This window comes from Phocoena sinus, chromosome 6, assembly GCF_008692025.1.
Source record: "Phocoena sinus isolate mPhoSin1 chromosome 6, mPhoSin1.pri, whole genome shotgun sequence".
Lineage (NCBI taxonomy): Eukaryota > Metazoa > Chordata > Mammalia > Artiodactyla > Phocoenidae > Phocoena > Phocoena sinus.
This window is the reverse complement of record NC_045768.1, coordinates 69,227,273-69,249,360: the sequence shown is the minus strand read 5'-3', so window position 1 is coordinate 69,249,360 and position 22,088 is coordinate 69,227,273. Positions and strand designations below refer to the sequence as shown.

General features: G+C 39.8%; 1 protein-coding gene across 3 annotated transcripts in view; it reads left to right on the top strand.

Annotated features, from left to right (window-relative positions):
- The window catches only part of SLC24A2 (solute carrier family 24 member 2), a 241,757-nt gene that overhangs the window by 126,205 nt on the left and 93,464 nt on the right, over positions 1-22,088 (top strand). For all 3 annotated transcript variants that reach the window (XM_032635591.1, XM_032635590.1, XM_032635592.1), the window contains exons 2-3: positions 17,599-17,637; positions 19,820-19,928. In XM_032635591.1, the coding sequence (XP_032491482.1) occupies positions 17,599-17,637; positions 19,820-19,928 (148 nt within the window). The remainder of the gene's footprint in view (positions 1-17,598; positions 17,638-19,819; positions 19,929-22,088) is intronic.

The following is a 22,088-nucleotide window of genomic DNA, read 5'->3' as shown; positions in this document are numbered from 1 at the left end:
GCAAATGCAAAATGACCATTATTTGATGAGAAAATGGAAAAAATTGAAGCAGATTCCATTCTCATCTGTCTAGGGTGAGCATGACTGACTTGCCCACTTCTCTGCAGCTCCATGAAGTTGAAATTCTTGGCCAAAGCTTCTGAGAGATTCAAGATTTGTTCAGGGGTAGGAATTTAAACCTGGCTATCTGCCATCTCTGAGTTTAGATATTTAATTCTTCCAGTTGTAGCTTCTTCTAATTTCATATTCTCATGTATGTTTATTAAGTGCTATGTTAGAAATACAGATGTGACAATCTAACTCATTGGGAAATAATCATTCCCTTACAAAAAAACAAAACAGAGATTCCTTTAGCTATTCCAAGATGTTTAAATACATGTGAATTTCCAATTCAACAGAAGGAACGAGTAAAAGGAAAGTATTAGAATCATGTGCCTAATGAATATTCATTGACAATAGTGATAAATTCAATTTACTAAAACTTGATTTCCTACAGAACTTCTTAACAATGTGTGTATTGGATAAAAGGGGGACTCATTTGGAGAAAATAACCTTTCCTCATTCAACTAAGTGCTCTCTAGTGGCCTGAAAGTCTGTGCCCTCCAGATGTTAACATAGTCCCTGATCCCATAGCCTCCAGCCTGCAGAGAAGACCTGCTTCCAGGCCAGACGGTGCTGGGCATGAACCCCAACTTTATCTACATCTGTAACCTTGGGCTATTTAGTCAGCCTCACTGAGCCTCACTTTTTTCCAGCAGTAAAATGGGATTGATAAAGCTTACAGAGCTATAAATATTAAATGGGATAGAGAGTTACAGCTGTAGAAAACAAACTTATGGTACCAGAGGCTAAGGAGGGGAGGGTAAAATTGGAAGATTGGGATTGACATATACACACTACTATATATTAAAAAGGTAACTGGAGAAGTAACAACTGACACAGCAGAAATACAAAGGATCATGAGAGATTACAAAAAGGAACTATATGCCACTAAAATGGACAACCTGGAAGAAACGGAAAAATTCTTAGAAAAGCACAACCTTCTGAGACTGAACCAGGAAGAAATAGAAAATATAAACAGACCGATCACAAGCACTGAAATTGAAACTGTGATTAAAAATCTTCCAACAAACAAAAGCCCAGGACCAGATGGCTTCACAGGTGTATTCAACCAAACATTTAGAGAAGAGCTAACACCTATCCTTCTCAAACACTTCCAAAATATAGCAGAGGGAGGAACACTCCCAAACTCATTCTACGAGGCCACCATCACCCTGATACCAAAACCAGACACGGTGTCCCAAAAAAAGAAAACTATAGGCCAATATCACTGATGAACATAGATGCAATAATCCTTAACAAAATACTAGTAAACAGAATCCAACAGCACATTAAAAGGATCATATACCATGATAAAGTGGGGTTTATCCCAGGAATTCAAGGATTCTTCAATATATGCAAATCAATGTGATAAACCATATTAACATATTGAAAGAGAAAAACCATATGATCATTTCAATAGATGCAGAAGAAGCTTTTGACAAAATTCAACACCCATTTATGATAACCCCCCCCCCCAGAAAGTACGCATAGAGGGAACTTACCTCAACATAATAAAGGCCATATATGACAAACCCACAGCCAACATTGTTCTCAATGGTGAAAAACTGAAACCATTTCCACTAATATCAGGAACAAGACAGGGTTGCCCACTCTCACCACTATTATTCAACATAGTTTTGTAAGTTTTAGCCACAGCAATCAGAGAAGAAAAAGAAATAAAAGGAATCCAAACCAGAAAAGAAGAAGTAAAACTGTCACTGTTTGCAGATGACATGATACTATACATAGAGGATCCTAAAGAAGCTACCAGAAAACTACTAGAGCTAATCAATGAATTTGGTAAAGTAGCAGGATACAAAATTAATGCACTGAAATCTCTGGCATTCCTATACACTAATGATGAAAAATCTGAAAGAGAAATTAAGGAAACACTCCCATTTACCATTGCAACAGAAAGAATAAAATACCTGGGAATAAACCTACCTAGGGAGACAAAAGACCTGTATGCAGAAAACTATAAGACACTGATGAAAGGAATTAAAGATGATATGAACAGATGGAGAGATATACCATGTTCTTGGATTGGAAGAATCAACATTGTGAAAATGACTCTACTACCCAAAGCAATGTACAGATTCAGTGCAATCCCTATCAAACTACCAATGGCATTTTTCACAGAACTAGAAGAAAAACTTTCACAATTTGTATGGAAACACAAAAGATCTCGAATAGCCAAAGCAATCTTGAGAAAGAAAAACGGAGCTGTAGAAAATCAGACTCCCTGACTTCAGACTATACTACAAAGCTACAGTAATCAAGACAGTATGGTACTGGCACAAAAACAGAAAGATAGATCAATGGAACAGGATAGAAAGTCCAGAGATAAACCCACTCACATATGGTCACCTTATCTTTGATAAAGGAGGCAAGACTATACAATGGAGAAAAGACAGCCTCTTTGATAAGTGGTGCTGGGAAAACTGGACAGCTACATGTAAAAGAATGAAATTAGAACACTCCCTAGCACCATACACAAAAATAAATTCAAAATGGAATAACGACCTAAATGTAAGGCCAGACACTATAAAATTCTTAGAGAAAACATAGGCAGAATACTCTATGACATAAATCACAGCAAGATCCTTTTTGACCCACCTCCTAGAGAAATAGACATAAAAACAAAAATAAACAAATGGGACCTAATGAAACAAAAGCTTTTGCACAGAAAAGGAGACCATAAACAAGGTGAAAAGCGAACCCTCAGAGAGGGAGAAAATATTTGCAAATGAAGCAATTGACAAAGGATTAATCTCCAAAATATGCATGCAGCTCATGCAGCTCAATATCAAAAGACAAACAACCGAATCCAAAAATGGGCAGAAGACCTAAATAGACATTCTTCCAAAGAAGATATACAGACTGCCAACAAGCACATGAAAGGATGCTCAACATCGCTAATCATTAGAGAAATGCAAATCAGAACTACAATGAGGTATCACCTCACACCAGTCAGAATGGCCATCATCAAAAAATCCACAAACAATAAATTCTGGAGAGGGTGTGGAGAAAAGGGAACTGTCTTGCACCATTGGTGGGAATGTAAATTGATACAGCCACTATGGAGAACAGTATGGAGGTTCTTTAAAAAACTAAAAATAGTACTACCATATGACCCAGCCATCCCACTACTGGGCATATACCCAGAGAAAACCATAATTCAAAAAGAGTCATGTACCACAATGTTCATTGCAGCACAATTTACAATAGCTAGGACATGGAAGCAACCTAAGTGTCCATCGACAGATGAATGGATATAGAAGATGTGCCACATATATACAATGGAATATTACTCGCCATAAAAAGAAATGAAATTGAGTTATTTGTAGTGAGGTGGATGGACCTAGAGTCTGTCATACAGAGTGAAGTCAGAAAGAGAAAAACAAATACCATATGCTAACACATATATATGGAATCTAAAAAAAAAAAAAATGGTTCTGAAGAACCTAGGGGCAGGACAGGAATAAAGACGCAGGACAGGAATAAAGGGACAGTACAGGAATGAGGACACGGGGAGGGAGAAGGGTAAGCTGGGACGAAGTGAGAGAGTGGCATGGACTTATATATACTACCAAATCTAAAATAGCTAGCTAGTGGGAAGCAGCCGCATGGCACAGGGAGATCAGCTTGGTGCTTTGTGACCACCTAGAGGGGTGGGATAGGGAGGGTGGGAGGGAGACACAAGAGGAAGGGAATATGGGGATATATGTATACGTGTAGCTGATTCACTTTGCTATACAGCAGAAACTAACACACCATCATAAAGCAATTCTACTCCAATAAAGATGTTTTAAAAAAAAGAAAGCCAAGAAATTTTTAAAAAGTAAATAAATTTTTAAAAATTAAATAAAATAGATAACTAATAAGGACCTACTGTATAGCACAGGGAACTCTACTCAATACTCTGTAATGACCTATATGGGAAAAGAATCTAAAAAAGAGTGGATATATGTATATGTAGAACTGATTCACTTTGCTGTACAGCAGAAACTAACACAACGTTGTAAATCAACTATACTCCAATAAAAAAATTTTTTTAATATTAAATGGGATAATGCATCTAAACCAATTCATTCAAAAGCTAAGTGCTATTGATTTGTCTCTCACCTGCATTTTTCAATAGACGCTAACACAAGACAAAGCACAGTAAGCGAACGGCCCCACAGAACCAGGGGATTTCACTTGTTTATTTTTCTTTATAATTTGTGTGTTCCACATCTATCCTCCCACACTAAATATTTGTGGTGGGAAATGGCATTCAAAGACACGGGTTCTGACGCCGGCCTCTGCTCACTGGGTAACTAGTTGTCCTTACCCCATCCAGTTGCTTCATTCGTTTGAGCTGCACTTCCTTCCAGCTACCAAACGGTTTAAAGGAGATACTCATAGTTCTGCTAATGCCATGAGATAGCCATGTGAGAACACCTAGCACAGTACCAGTGCTTCTTTATGCCCCTGTTTTATTCCCCTTGGCATTTATTCTCATTTCCAAAATGGCCTGGCAGGTAAAAGAGGAGACTCTTTTCCTTTCTCTCACTTGTTTACTTTGAGTTTTTCGGCATCCTTCTGTGTTTCTTCGAGGTGAGCATAATCACAGTAGTAAGCCACCCTAAAGGCTGCCAAAGCCTGCAGACGGGGGACATCTGCAACAAACACAGTTGCATGAGATGCGTGCCTGGTCCATGGAGCTGCCCTTTGGCACTCCGCCCAGTCTCTGCCCACTGAATAGAACTGGATCATCTGCAGTGACATTCAGATCTTTTTCCTGAAGAGTCTGAACTAATTGAAAACTTGTCGATGTGTGTAACATGCTTTGTGCTGCCTTCTGCTCTAGCTCCCCTCTGCCAGAACACACTTCAGTGGCGTCGAGCTGTCATTGGATAGACTAGATGGGTCCTTTTGAAATTCCTTCTTTCTGTCATGTAGCAATTGATCATTTGTGCCCTTTGTAATAATGTCATCCAGCTTCCAAAGGGTGTTTTGAAAGCATTAGATCAGCAATTCTTAACCTTTTTAGAGTCATAGACACGAAAATCTGACAGAAGCTATGGATACTCTTCCTCCTGCCCCTGAAAATTCATATGCACACCAAATGTTACACATCATTTCAGAGATTTCACAACTCCCCTCTTAAATCCAGACTATGGACCCCAAATTCCAGCACTAAGTAGTATCTGTATTTATAAATATTTGTATGGACAGTATTGTCCACCAATAAGCTAATACCAAACATAGTCAGGAAATGAATATTTGTGTCTAGAGCAATTTTTTTAATGAACCAAATGATTTTTCTTGATCTGCTCTCATGGGTTGTTGGGATAAGTAAGGAAAGGAGGACGTCTTCACAAGCAAAACAGATACTTTGTTTTACATACACTTAATAACTAGCCTTGAGGACAAAATTATAAATATAAAAATAATTGACCATGTTTAAAGAAAAACACCATTAGGAGGTGTTAGCCAGTTAAGGCAACATGCCACTTATTACATACAGACAAAATGCACACGCATTCAGTATAATGATTATGCAGGAGAATGACCATGTCCTTAGAAGATAATATGTGAAATGTTTAGCATGACATCTGCCACCTACTTTAAAATGATTCAGAAAAAAATTATCAATATATACATATATTGAAAAAGCAAATATAGAAAATGCTAACAATTACTGAATCTAAGTGGTAGGAGTATGGTGATTCATTGTACTACTCTTCAGGCTTTTCCTGTGTACGAAATTTTTCCTTATAGAACCTTAGAGGATAAACACACATTATTTTAAGAGAAATGTCAACACAAGCACAATCTTTCACTTTTGGACAGGATTTTCTTCCATCAGTGAGCATCATTTTCCCACAGGAACATAATTTCACTATATTAGAATCCTGTCGTAAGATGTCCAGCATTCCTATAGCTGAGTAAATAATATACTTTCAGTGATGATATTATACAACATTATATGATTATTATCGTCATTTAAGATGCTCTCTGGGCAGTAAGCTTGTGCCCTGGGACCTGCTGCCAAATGAAGTCTCTAGAATTATCTAGAAGTTCTCAATGTCTAAAGCCAAGGCTTCAGAGTCAACAGCAATTAGAAAGAAAGCTTTTTCTATAGGATATTCCTCATGTCGTTTTCCCCTAATTCTGCAACAGATTTTTAATTCCAACACTGAAAATAGTGCTGAGTATTTGGCCAAGAAGATGGTACTGACTGTAATATCGGCACTTCCTGGCTCCATTTGACAGTAATGCAGTTAGGATTCCCAGAGCATATCTTTTTCCATTTCTGTTATTGCGAGGCTACATCTGTTCTCAATGGTACACAATTTCCGTTGTGCTATTGACAGGTAGCAGATAAGATATGCCCTCAGAGACCACAGCCACTATGTGGGACCAGAAATTTTATTTTAAGGCCTGAACTTCCAACATTGTCAGTCCTTTAATACTTCATCAGCAAAAATAGAGCACTGTCCTTACTTAATGGCAGATCTCAATTTCATCTCTGTTTTTCTGGTTTGAACTTTGTCTTTATGCTATTGAAAGGATGCATGACATTGGAAATAATAGTTTATTTTTTAAATCATGTATTTTTTGTTCAAAGCAAGGCTAATAAATAAAACTCTAGATTTTCTTAAATAGCTCAAGGGAGGTTAGATGGCTTCCATTTTCTGAATAAATTTCCTTCTGCAGGAAGGTGAATTCAGAGTGTGTTTCATGTTTACTTGAGGAATGCAGAGAGAGTGATGCCTTGGACCCAGGGAAGTATAGCCACTAAAAGCACATAGTTTCAAGTTAGACTTCCTGCATTTCAACCCCAGTGCCTTCACTTACTACCTGTATGACTGTGAGCAAATCAGTTAACTTCCCTAGACCTTCCACTCCTGATCTTTAAAATGGGTATAATAGCAATTGGACATCCATAGGCAAAAAATGGATCACAACCAAAACTCAAATTTTATTCAAAAATTAACTCAAAGACCACTACTCAATACTCTGTAATGGCCTATATGGGAAAAGCAGCTAAAAAATAGTGGATATATGTATATGTATAACTGATTCACTTTGCCATTCACCTAAAATTAACATAACATTGTAAACCAAGTATACTCCAATAAAAAAAATATATCGGGGCTTAAATGTGAAACATAAAACTAAAAACTTCTAGAAAAAAATAGAAATAAAATCTTCTGGACCAAGGACTAGGCAAAGAATTTTTAGATGTGCTACCAAACCCAGTGTGTCAAAAGAAAAATTGATAAATTGGACCTCATCAAAATTAAAAACTTTTGCTCTGTGAAAGACAATGTTAAGAAGATGAAAGGACTAATTACAGGTGGGGAGATAATATTTGCAAACCACATATCTGGCAAAGGACTTGTATCTAGAATGTATAAAGAACTCTTGAAACATAATATTTTTTAAAAATCCAGTTACAGGGACTTCCCTGATGGCACAGTGGTTAGGAATCTGCCTGTCAGTACAAGAGACACAGGTTCGAGCCCTGGTCTGGGAAGATCCCACATGCTTCAGAGCATCTACGCCCATGCACCACAACTACTGAGCCTGCACTCTAGAGCCCATGAGCCACAACTACTGAGCCCGTGGCCACAACTACTGAAGTCCGCGTCCATAGAGCCCATGCTTCACAACAAAAGCCACTGCAATGAGAAGCCTGCACACCACAACGAAGAGTAACCCCCGCTTGCCGCAACTAGAGAAAGCCTGCGTGCAGCAAAGAAGACCCAACGCAGCCAAAAATAAAATATAAATAAATTTATTTTAAAAATCCAGTTATAAAATGGGCAAACGATAGGCACAAACATTTCACTGATGGGGATATACAAACAGCAAATAAGTGCATGAAAAAATGTTCAACATCATAGGCATTAGAGAAATGCACATTAAAACCACAATGAGCTATAAACTGTACCTATTAGGATGGCTAAAATAAAAAATAGCGGCAATACGAAATGCTGGCAAGAATGCAGAAAAACCTGGATCACTCATACATTGCTGGTGGGAATATAAAATAGCACAGCCACTCTGGAAAATAATTTCGTTGTTCCTTTTAAAACTATAAATGGTTTTATAACCCAGAAATTGTATTCTTATGCATATATCCTACAGAAATGAAACTTATCCTTATGCAGAAACTTGTACATGAATGCTCGAAGCATCTTTATTCACCATAGCCCCCAACTGGAAACTATCCAGATGTCCCTCAATGGATGTATGTGGTTGATCCATATCGTAGAATACGACTCAACAATAAAAGGAACAAACTGTTGATATCTGCTACAACTTGGATGACCCTCTAGGAAATTATACTGAGTAGAAAAAGCCAGTCTCAAAAGGATACAGACTGCATGATTCCACTTACATAACAATCATGAAATTATTATAGAGATAGATAACAGATTAGTGAGTACCAGGTGATACGGATGAGGAGAGGGGTGGATGTAGATATAAAGGGGTAGCAGAAAGGAATCTTATGGTAACGGTACAGTTAAGTATCTTGATTGCAGTGATGGTTACCTGAAGCTATACATGTGATTAAATTGCATAGAGCAACACAAATGCCATACACACCATACACAATCACAAGTAAGTGCGCATAAAAGTGGCACAGTTCGAGTGAACTCAATAGATTGTACATGCCGACTTCCTGGTTTTGATATTGTACCATAGTTGTGCAAAATGCTGTCTTTAGGGGAGGCTGGGTAAAGTGTACACAGCACCTCCCTGTACATTGTTTTACCACTACCTGTGACTCCATAATTATTTCAAAATAAAAAGGTTTTCTTTCAATGCTTCCTAATAGAACCTTCCACCTAGAATTATGACGAGGATTAAATGAGCATTTAGCACTGTCTCTAGTGTAGTTAGTACTCAGTAAAAGTCAGCAGGGATTTTATATATTAATGGCCACCTTTGCTACTTAATTGGAAGACTACATCTTAGAAAAGAGATTTAAACTAGAATATAAATTCCACGAGAGCAAGGATTTGGGCTGTTTTGTTCACTAGACTATTCCCATACCTAGAACAGTGCGATGCATATAAGGTACTCATTAAATATGTGTTGAAGAATGAACGAAAGAGTGGTTTTGAAGATACCATGAAGGAAGATATTTGGCAAGTAGAGCACAAGGGAATAACTTGGTAATATCCAAGGTAGGACATAGATAAAATAGCTAAAATGGCAATTTGCCTGGACTGCCTATGAGAGCAAAGGGTAGGAAAGATAAGTGATCTGTGTAGATAAATTTGAAGCTTCGTGTGATTCTCGTTACTGTAGATTGCATCAGCCTTAGGGGGAAAGTGGAATGGTAACTGTCTTCGTGTCAGGCCCCAGTGGTGGGATTCGTAGTCTTTATTGTGTACCGTACTTTTCTAGGGTGCCCAGGTATGTAATGGTCAGTGTCCAATGGAACTGTTCCTTACTCCCATGCTCTCCACTTCACTACATGGTGGTCCTGTTCCATTCAGTGCTTCCACCACACTCGCCTCTGCCACTACTATTGCAGGTCCCATTCAACCACCAAAAAGAAGACTGGCTCTCTGAGTTTAAAGGACCCATGCAATAGTGTTTGGGCACAGGGTCTAGGGATTAAGCCAGAGAATCAGTACCACTCTGTATTAGTCCAAAGAGTTTCTGCTGACCGTGACCTAAGCCCAGCACTGGGTCTAGGTCCCTCAACTCTTTTCTGTCTCAGAGTGAGTTTCCTGCCTATTCCAGCATCCTCCTTCCTTGCAAAGCACGAATCCCACAACTTTCTAGCTGTCAATCAAGAGATCCGTGTTTGCTGAGCATCCGCAGGATGCTGGCACACGGGTAGGCAAAATATAAAATACAAAGATGTGTAATGTGTAAGACACCCATGTTCAAGAAGGTTACAGTTCCAACCAAGCAAGCAAAATGGCAAACGCAAGCAATGGGGAATAACCGTGAAATGATGATTCTAGCTACAATCAAAGTTCAAAGAAGGGAGGTTTTATATTATGACATTTCTACAAGTATGAGGAAAGAGTAGCCTGGTCAGCGCACACATCTCAGATACATGGGAGGAGAATGATTCAAGAAGCAGTGGGTCATCAGCAGTGTCAGATGCTTAGAGGAAAGTGACACGGTTCGGTGTTGGACTAGAAAGAAGCCATGTGCCTCCAACCTCATTATATATGAGCATGTGGGCTTGATTTCACTTATTTATTATTAAATGTGTATTTGTTGAGCATCTAGCACTACTGTGCTGTGGAGTAATATAAAATGAAAAAAGCACTGTCTCTGCCCTCAGAAGGGTGCTCAGTAGTGGGAAAGAGAGAGATGAAACACATAATACAAAAGAATGAACTAGGGAGAAAAAGGAGGGACACACAGAGCCTGAGTAGAATATGAAAGTAGCCAAGCTGTGTTCGAAATGAACCCACGACATGGGTGATCTTAGTTTCCTCCTGGCCTCTCTTAGGAACAGGAGAGCAGATCAAGGAAGGGGACCAATTCTCAATATTACTGCATTTTCAGTGGAAAATGTTATATATTTGTTATTTGTGCCCTCTGTTGTTTTCCCAAAGTTTAATTACACTTTTATTTTTTTCTACTGAAGTATAGTTGATTTGCAATATTGTATTAATTTCTGCTGTACAGCAAAATTATTCAGTTATACACATGTATACAACATTCTTTTTCATATTCTTTTCTCACCTACTGCTGAGCTATAAACTCCTTAATACAGGTCAATTTGATGTATGGATAAACTAGTTTGAAGTGTTACTTGAACCTACACCATTGTGAAGGTTGTAAAAGTGCCTCTGTGACCTTCAAGATATTCAGAAGAAAATTTATGACAATTGTAGACAAGTCTAAATAATAATGCTGGAAGAGGCAAAAGATCAGAAAATAACCTCTATACTTTCTCTATTCCCAGGCACCAACTTTGCACCAAACGAACACAAAATCTGTCGTTCTGTATTAACAGCAATCACCTGGCAACGATTTTCTGGCTTCCATTGGAAGTCAGAGCTCATAAATAGTTCTTAATATAAAATAGTAAACTATTTTTACTGTATTTGCAGTTCTAGTGACTCCTTCCCACGGGCCACTGCAAGGAAAATTCCAGTTTCTTTTTTCCCCAATACTTAGAGAGGCTCTGGAGCCCAGCTGTCTGAGCTCATATCCCAGCTCTGCCTCTTACTGGCTACATGGACATGGACAAATTGTCCAACATCCACTAGCCTCGGGGTCCTCATGTATTAGAGGGGGCAGGACTGGTTATAATACCTGTTATTGTGAGGATACAATGAGATATTATACATGAAGCTCTTGCCACGCACTGAGCTTTCAATAAATATTATCCATTATTACTGGAATCTGCTTTATTTGTGGCAAATTATTCTGTGGTATGACCAGCACCAGCATTTGTCGGACTTTTAAGTTCACATCATCTTAGACACTCTTCCTTGGAAGTCAGGTAATCCAGACTTAACATGTGAGAGCACTGGGGTACTTTACCAATCAAAGGAAATTTGTGTGACTAATGCCAGAGCACCACTAACAGATTGTGTTTGATTGGCATATCAAAATGGCTCATTAGCAATTGTGAGAATTGCTCAAACGATACAACAAAGTATATTGGCAACATCTGGATTCCTAAGGGGGAGGCGAGAGATGGCAGTGGTGATCGGGTTGTTAATTCCTAAATTAAGTGAATTAACAAAGGTGCTCAGTATCCCGAGTACAGAAACAGCCTGAGGCACTTCCTGCTTCTCTCTTTCCATTTACAGAATGGGGATTAATGTCTTTTATGTACCTACTTAATAAGAAGGATTCAATAGGGGCTCTTAGGGGTAGATTTAAATAACCATCATTACTATTAATTCAGCCTCTGGAGCAAGCATCAGAGGAGCTTTGGTTCCTGACGCAGGACCGCACAGTCCCCATTCTGCCTAAGTGGCCTCACTCTCTCCTGCCACCTGGTTGCAGTTTTAGTAGCCACGTCAGGGACCATAGGAGGCACAAGGTGAATCCTGCTCTCAGGGGTCTTACGGCTTCCACTATTTGGGAGGCTGGCTAGGGCAGTTGTGGTACACACCCAGTACAGCTTACCAATTTAGTGAGAAGCATTTAAACTCCTTTTTTGTTTTTATTTTACTCTTTGCAGCTTTATTGAGATGTAATCGACATATAATATATATAACGTCCGTAAGTGTAGGGGTCCTACCTTCTCTGAATCTTCCAGCCTCCAGAGCTTCCTGATCAAAACCAGGCCCATTAAAGTATATGAGATGCAAAACGCTAGCCTCGCCTTGCCAATCCTGTATCCTTCAGACAATGCTGATTCATGGGACAGGGACGGAGTCAGAAGCCAAGCCAAGGAAATATAATCTGTTGTGACATCTCCTCTTCCCTGGGCTGCCAACCTTGGGCATGCTCAATTAACCGTACTCTAGTGTCCTACACAAATCACCTCTCACCATCCTAATCAATGGAATTTTCCTGCTTCCCTTAGAAACCACCCTGTTCTCTAAGCCGGTTCACAACGCTGAACCTACTTTTGGCATATAGTTTGTCTTTATTCTCCCCTGTGGCTCTTATTATTAATAGTACTGATAGCAGAGCTAATACATAGCATTCACCATGTACCAAACATTGTCTAAGCACTTTACATGTATAAACTCATTTAATCCTCTCAACAACCCTCTGGAGTCATTACTATTATTATCCCCATTTGACAGATGAGGAAACTAAAGCATAAAGAGATTAAGTAACTTGTCCAAAGTCACATGGCTAATAAGTGACAAAAATAAGGACATGAACTTGCACAGTCTGGGCCTGAATTCCATATTCTTAATAACTGTATGATACCACTTCTCATCCTACATTATTTCTTCCCTCATACAACTATTTAGAAGGTAAAATGTTGTTCCTAGCTGTCTCTAAGCAATTTCACTTCCATTTTATTTTTTTGAAGGGTATCTATTCTTCTGAAGTTTCTTTCTACTATCCCAAGTATTTTAAGACCATGGGAATTATTCAGATAAATCATCAAAATGCTTTGCTTCCAAAGTTTCTATTACCGTGCTTTTTACTTAATTTCTGTCCTTTCTCTCCATCCCACTGTGTTTCTTTAAACCAGAGTTGCAAGTGGGTATTCTTGCAGCCTGGGCTGCCACCTTCAGCGCTTCATTGATCTTTGAGATTCTTACTTTCCTAAAGGACAGTGACAGTGGCGTAATTACCTGGCAACCAGTAGTAAAAGTAATTTGAATTTAAATCTCTTAGTATTTCTTTTTTAGGAATTTATTTAATCCTGTTCCCCTTAATATTTTAGGGAGTATGTTAGGGGCACAATAAAAGGAGGCAAAGGGACATGATTTTGCGTCTGATTAAGAAGTGGTTGGGTTTCTTTCCTTTTAGATTTCAGATTTGAAGTTTTTGCACCTTTTATCCAGTCTTCCCACGGGCTTTGAGGTTTATTCATCTTTAACCAGAAGGGAGATTTTAAATGTTTTTGCTTATTGAATGTAAATGTATTGAAAGCACAAGGAGGCATCATGTAATACTTCCTTGTTAATTTTTTAAAAGAAAATCAATCATTCAAATCATCCCTCACCCAACCTTTCTAAATTCTAAGACATTAAAGTTAATATCAATTAAATAATGGATTAATATTTCTAATTGCCAGCATATATGTTTTGTATCACATTTATGACAAAACAATTATACTTTTAAGTCTGTTCTTGTAGACTTTATAGTACTTCTGAGTCCTTTGCACACTGAATTTAGGTGCATTTCACAGGACTTAGTGAAGGGTTATGGTGGTGGAAGTTTATGGTTGTTACTTGAATGTTGTGAAAAATGCTTGTCTTTCTATATCTGTTGCCAAAGCCACTGGCCAGAAAATCCACCCTTTATTTTACACACTTGTCTTTTGGCGCATGAAATCTTCCCAGTAGCCCACTTGATAATGTAATTTGCAGGTAGGTGATTACCAACCAGAGTAAACCAGGGGCTGTGTGTTCATGATGTAGCCATAAACTGTGCAGTATTTGCCTCATGTTTATGTGTGTGAGGTAGCCCTGGGGGCCTGTATGCAGGGTAAGCTCTGTACAAAGTCACGTCAAAACTATACTTAGTAGTCAGGGGAATCATTTCTAACCAGCAGCTTTTAAGGGCCAAAGGAAGAGAGGTGGTTTAAAGATTTGTGAATGATTGACAGCATTAAAAATACTTTGTAAATGAGATGTGTGTTTTATTATCCGGGATGGAGGAATACAGCACTTTCAAAACACCTATCAAACGGGTAGCAAAATTCCCACATAGAATTGGGTTTCCACCAGGAAGGACAACAGATATTAATGGCATCATCTCAGTTGCTCAATTACTTGCAGTAATTAGGGAGACGGTCAGTTTAAATTAAAGTATTGAATTACAGAATACTTCATGTTAAGTAAAAGAGGTATTCTTCAAGAATTGCTGTGGAATACTATGGATTTGGCTTAACAGATCTTTCCTATAACTGGCACAGCCTTTGTGAACGGACCACCAGGAATTGGGCTTTGAAATTGGCACAGCCCAAATGTATGATATTTTGGTGTGTTTAAAATTAAGGAAATTAAAAAAGCAGAATGCGTAATAAATATGCCAAGATTAATCCTCAAAGTCACATCAGTCCTCTTTTGCAGTTGTCTTTTCTGTGACATCCAGTGGGTTAGCATAAACCTGCCAGATGTTCAATGGCCCTGAAAAGAAAATCACAACACAGAGGCCAAAACCCAGATACTTAGTTAAATAATCCAGTTCTTAGAAACACTACGAGCTGTGCATATCTGGATCATTCCTCTGGTCCTTCACTAGTTACTTCCAGTGTAATTAAAGCCCCTTTAAAATTGAATTCCTAACATAATCAGAGGCACATTTCCAGGACTGTGAGGCTGCTTCAAGATGCGATTAGAGCGGGGCTAAGTCAGGAGAGCATCAGGAATCATCAGTAGAGGTGGGCAAAGCCCTGAAAATGAGCAATTATCATCATATGTCACATTTCTCATCTCTTTTGCAGCAGGGCTACATAAAAGGAAAGTGCAGGGGTGTTTTAATGGCCTCAGCTGCCATTTGTGTGTGTGTACCTAAATTTACATGTTGTGACCTGATGTATATTCATGTCTGCAAATTACACTTGAAAGTAAACTAATGATGCCAACCTCTGCTGACATTAAGCAGTGGGAAATTCTGTAAAGGATTTAGACCTTTCTCTGCACTGAGTTTTATCTTTGTAGAATCTATGTACAACACACTTTCTCTACGTTTATTGTGTCTTATGAGCCTCGTTGCTTATGAGAGAAAAAGCAAGTCAATGGAATAGAAATTTTTTTCTTCCTTTCAGACCAAAGGACAGGTTGGGATCTTTTTTTCTTCCTCAAATATTTTTTAAATCTATCTTTTAAATCCAGACTCTCTGCTGGTGATATTTTTGTTCTTATAAAGACCACACTTTCCTGTCCTCAGTTTCATCCCGTTCCTTCATGTTCTGTGATATTGCTGTGGTATCAATCCCAGCTCATAATTAATTGCCTCCCGTTTAGCCACAAGGTGTAAATTTGCTACCTGAAAAGGCATGCTCTGACAGTTAATCTCCATGTGTGTCCAAAGGCTGATCTGGCCGCACTGGATAATTTCCCTGGGGGATTGTTCTGTAGAATGGGGCGCCATTTGTTGAGCTGTCTAATGTGGGAGACAAGAAAATGAAAGGACTGCCAGAGAGAAACGGGATCATACGGTGGCTTTCAGAGCAAAAAGGAAATCAAAGGACAATTTCAGGTCCAGTCTAGTTCCCCAAGCATGTTTCTGGAACTAGGGAAGCAGGGATATTTTCTTGTTAGTGTTTTTAGAGAAGTCACCGAGAGAGAGTCCCAAATTAGTAGGTTCTGGCAAATTTAGTCATGCCTGCGGGCTGTACTCAGAAATTATCTCCAGCCTAAACTCTTCCGTTTGTGCCTGAGCCTTACAAGTTCTTCAAGGGTCTGCAAAAGTGTTTGGGACCAGAAGAAAAAATATATGTTAACATTGACTCTAAGATCCAAAAATTATCTACAAGATTATGAAATGTTTAATTGAATGTCGACAAAATATGTACTATCAACTTCATTAAGTATTAAATTTAGCCTTCTTAAAAATTACATGAAACCAAATCACAGATTCAGTTTTCTCACTTTCCAAGATTTCTAGCATGCCAATCATGAATTAAGTGAATTGCATATAGCCAATAATTTGAAATGCAAAATTATAAGAATCCTTTCCATTTTTTTTTTTTACACAAAAATGTATATCGTAGGTGGGATGTGAGGGCATCTTCACGTTCTTTCTGTGATATGTGTGGTAGGACTAAAAAAAGAGAGCCCAGGGCCCATGAAGATTTTAAAACAGCTCTGCCCTCGTCTTCTCTTCTCCGAGTGTGTGATTAGTCCTGAAGACACAGGTTAGCAAAGACGCTAATTGGAGAACCAGTGTCTTCTTGCTGTATGCACCCGTAGTTGAGGTGAAGTGACAGAGGCGGTGGTCTGATCACGAGGAAGTTCCCAAGGCAACTGCATACCCTTGGAAAGATCACAGGACAGTGCCTGGTTCTGTTGAAGAGGGAGTGTTCGTATTAAGCGGGGGAAGCAAAGCTGTCCAGTTTGGGACATGTTAGAAGAGCACCAGTGTCCCATGTCTGAGTTGTGTTCTCTCCCAACAGATGACCGGCTCTCACGTGCCCTTGTGTTTTAGTCAACTTTTCTCAGTGTGACAGATATTTCCTTTTTTAGAATGGAAAATGTGAAGTGGTGGGGCAGGAAAGAAGGTGGATTATCTGGATTCCATGTGTGATGACCTTAGTCTTTCCTCCAAAGGCTTAACGTCTTCAGGCTTTTATTTTATTCATCACACTTGGGACGGTGAATGTCAGTTCCCTCCGAAAGATAAGGAATATGACAGGTCCTTGTAGTCCCAGCCCCAAATGACGACCACTAATAAGAATAACCACTAATGATTCTTGCAGAACTTTTTTCTTTACATATACTGCAGTATTATTACTTTATTTTCTTTTATAAAATGAGGTAATAAATAAGGCTTTTAAATTTTTTTCGCTTAACGATGTATCTTAGATATTTTTCCTTGTCAACACATGTGTACTTAGCTCATTCATTGTAGTGGCCACATGACATTCCACTGGATGGCTGGACCACAAGTGATTTAACTGCCCTCTGTTACTGGACATTTAAGTTGGCCATTCGGCTTTGATCTTTCAAGTGAAAGTACCATATGCCTAAATAAACCATGATATATTAGCTAGAAATAGACACTCGTGACCCCCTGCGTTGGCATAGTCCTTCCCAGGAGCAGAAAGAACCAAATCTTTCCCTATACTGATGCTTGTGATTAAATGTAAAACCTGTATGTGTTTAGTTATTTCTGTGTCTTCTGTTTCTGCCTTTTCCTCTTATGCAGTCATCTGCAGCCAGGGACAAGGATGAACAGGCTCTACCGGTAGGAAGCAGTGGCCTTGCCTGTACCTGTTCATGTGCCTGTGGAGAGTGTGAGGGCAGGGGTGGGCGGAAGGGGCTCTTGTGCTCAACATCCTCTCCCTTGGAATACTTAAAGGGTTTAATCTGCCGGTGTGTGTATGCTCTGTCCTATAATTAGTGTCAACTGAATTCTTACATTCAATGACAAATTATTTCTGGGACTGGGTTTCAAAAAGTTTGCGTTCTCTCTTTCACTTGTAATGGAAAAGTTGAAAGAGTGAGATATTTCCAAATTACATTCCAAGGGATGTTGAGCAGATATTTGGGGACAGCGAGGGATCTAATGCTTGGTATCTGTTTGTGTACCTGCATGCACCTATTTTTTTGGTTGGAAGTTTCTTTTGGTTCCATCAAAAGAAATGCTGCATGAGATCTATATATTCAATATATACATAATGCCCCGAAGACTGCTTTAAGTTCTGTAGACATAATCCTAGGCTAATGAAGATTTCCACAAGAGAGTTCTTTCGGTTTCCCAGAATAAGGACCATAGTAACAGTGATTATGACAAATTATTAACCAGAAACACATTTTCCAGTTCCTGTCCAATTAACATGTCACATTTTGTATTGTGCAGCTTGGCAAGGAAATGACCATCAGTTTTTGTGTTCAGCCATCAAACAGTGATTACATTTCAACTCTATTCAAATCTTTTAACCTTGCCCCTAAAATTTTTTGAGCCTTAATCTTCTGAATCAAATAACACAATGCATTAAAAAATGTTCCAGATTTTTGAGGCTGAAAGGACTAGTAATGAAGATACATACGACCCCATTCTTCCTCCTGTGATGCTCGGAGCAGAGACTTCTGACATGCATTGAGAACCCATAGGATATGCCTGATCCAGTACTGGGCTAGGGGTGCAGACCCAGTCTCTTCCTTTGTGAATCATGATCTGGTTCACCAGTGAGACACCAGTAATCCCCTCTGATTCTTCTCCAAACCCTGTAGAGTTGGAAATATTATTTCTAATAGAATATCAATTATAATAAAATCACACTAAAAAATTCAGATTTCTCCATGTATCTCACACTGACATTTTACCCATACTTCAAGCTTACTCTGGGTTTCATGTTTGTCTCCAAACATATGGCTCAGTTTTAATAAGTATTCTGTAAAACAAGGGACGAATGGGCAATAGTTTGGAAACACTGTCCAAGTTAATCAAGTTAACCATATTTCTTTAGTGTTAGACTTAGTGGTCTAATGTGTATCTTAAAACTCTAAAGGTGAGTTGGTCTAGGATGTAGCAATGTCCAAATATATTTGGTCATGGAGTCTCTTGTGGGACTTTTCTTGGGAAACCCCCTTGTGGATCTGGAGTGTGATGGAATATTTTGCAAAACCCTGTAATGTAAAGGACTCTTTGGAGCCAGGAAGGTTCTCTGTGGATTCATAATAGGAGATTCTCTCTCTTCAAATCTCATTTAACATAGACTGTAAGGCTTCATGGATGAGAGCTGGGGTTCCCATCGTGGAGATGAGGTACCCCGGAATGTGTGCAGGATGTCCCTTTGCGGAGCAAGGGGGAAATATTAGCACCTCTATTGTTTACTTTCTTTGTTACTCTTCATTATTTCTACTTTTGCAAATGTTTTATGATATATATGCCCATATTTTAGTATGTGTCTGGATATAGAGATACATATGGATATAGATACAGATATAGATAGATGCATATATACACACTCAAAAATTTGACTGATAGGAGGCACAATACAGACATCTTAGAGAGCACCCACTGGTTCAGAGAACAGATTTTGAGTGAAGCAGACCTGCAACCCATTCCTCTATCCTCCATTTTTTATCTGTGTGACCTGAACACCTCATTTCGCTTCTCTGAGACTAAATTTCCTCATCTGTCTAAAGGGAACAATAATGGTATCTAGTTCATAGGGTTCAGTCAGAGAATGGAGGTGAAGGCTATGGCACGTTGACTAGCATATATTAAGTTCTCAACAGATGATAGCAATTAATCCCTTTAGTAGGAAAGGATGTGAGAATGCCGTTCCTTCAGGAGACTTTGAAGGAACGTGCGTGGGAAATCTTTGGTTCCGTTGTGTGTGAGCCTCTGACAGACTAGGTGAGGACTTGGCTTGCATTTCTGAGCACTAACGGCTTCTTTGTCTGGTCCCTCTGCGCAGGCGAAGCCGCGTCTGCAGCGGGGTGGAAGCTCCGCCTCCCTCCACAACAGTCTCATGAGGAACAGCATCTTCCAGCTCATGATACACACCCTCGACCCGCTCGCTGAAGGTAAACATCAGGCTTTCGCTTGGTGGGGCGGGGGGAGACGATGTGCAAAGTCCTCTTTTCATAAAATACGTTCACTCTTCCGTCACAAACCGGCTGATGTCCGCGTGTTAACCTCTGCCAGAGGCAGCCCTGGCCCTTCTACGTGCTTATCTGCAACCGCCCAGCTCACGATCAGAGATTTTTCACCAGGAGCAGGAGTGGCGGTCCGTTCGCTGATTCTGTCTTTTGATGCCTCCAGCATAAATACAGTCTGCTACGAGGCGGAGAAGACAAGAGCGGTTTCCCTCCCTTCCAGCTAGAGTAACAGTTCTCTTTCGTCATCCTCCTAAGTTTCAAAATGAAGTTTATAGGTGAAGAAAAATTGATAAATTGTACATCTTAAAAAAAGAAAAGGGCTTCCCTGGTGGCGCAGTGGTTGAGGGTCCGCCTGCCGATGCAGGGGACACGGGTTCGTGCCCCGGTCCGGGAAGATCCCACGTGCCGCGGAGCAGCTGGGCCCGTGAGCCATGGCCGCTGAGCCTGCGCATCCGGAGCCTGTGCTCCGCAACGGGAGGGGCCACAGCAGTGAGAGGCCCGCGTACCGCAAAAAAAAAAAAGAAAAAGAGGAGACAAGAACTCCATGACTTAGGAGGGCTGTGATTGGTTTGGGGAACGATGTTCACTGCACAGCACTGATGTTGTATCTATTCTTTGGCAATTGGAAGATGGGAGGTGAGCTTCTAAGCACCCAAAGAGCGCTCTCTAAATAACTGCTTGGGATCAGACTGATGAGGCCTGGTTCACCTCCTAGGGACATTATACAAACCATCACCAAGAATTCAGTATTGTGTTCTTCCAGTTTTACTCATTTACTCATTCACAAGGAAGCCAGGTACATCTTGTTTCTTGAATTGCATAAGTATCCTAAAAAGTTAATTTTTCAAGGAAGCAGATAGCTGATGCATCAAATAAATATCAGAGTTAGGCTACTAGCAAAGGGTTCAAATATAACGAAGTCTTCTGTTCTCCCTTCATCCCTGGACCTTACAGTGAGGCCTGATGTTACACGGAGGCAAATGGCCTGGGAAACAGGTCTCTGCCAGTGACAAATTATCCCCACATAAATCAGAGCTCTTAAGCAATATAAAGCTTGGCTAAATAATTTCAAGGGTTCAGGCCATCAGGAGATTCAGGTGCAGTCAAGAAAACTCTGGGACCTCAAGAGCGGCTCCCCAGGTCCTGTCTCCCCTCGTTGGACACGCACCTTCACCCAGAATAATAAGTGAGGATCACGGGCTCACCTCTCACTGTGGAGCATTTCAGTTATAAAACATTTCCGCCTTATACCCCAGAGAGTTACGTAGCTGATGTGATATTTTCCAAAGAGCCTTCTTTCATAGATCCTGGTTTCTGTTTACTCAGGTAATCGTTTGCCGGGAACATCCTAAAAAGCATTACTCTCTTTACCAGAGGTCCACATGACAAGGAAATTAGCCCTGGCCACTAGCCTTCTTTTCCTCCCCAGCAGGGTCACCCCCACAAAAATGATCTCAGGGAGTGAAGGGATCGCAGGCCAACCTCCGCCCAGCCACGAAGCATTTGTGTGACTTTGGGCAACTTAGAGCCTCTCTGGTACTTGGTTCTTTCACCTACAGTAATAGTTACCTTTGTCTGGTACTTTATAATTGACAAAGTATTTTCACACCTGTGAATCTTTGCTTTATAATAACACTTCATAGCTAACATTATTATTCTAATTTCATAAAATAGGGTACCACCAAAATAGATCTCAAATGTGTCTCCTTCTCCCTCTGCCAGCTCTTTATTCCAAGCCATCTTCATCGCTTCCTAGCTGGTCTTCCACTTCCTCCATTGCCTCTTTGCATATTTTCCACACAACAGCCCAAGTAATCTTAAAAAGTAAATCAAATTATGTCACTCCTATTAACCTACAGTGGCTTCTCGTGGCTCTTAGGAAAATTGTGAAATACTTGCCATGGTCTGCATGATCTTTCTCTTTCTCCAAACTCACGTTGACTCACTTTGCTTTAGCCAGACAGAGGCCTTCTGTCGTAAAACAGATACTTCTTTCCTGCCTCAGGGTCTTTGCGTAGGCTGTTCCCCCCACCCAGAATACTTTTCTTTCTCCTGTTTTCTTCCACTTTTGCCAGCTTTATTCCT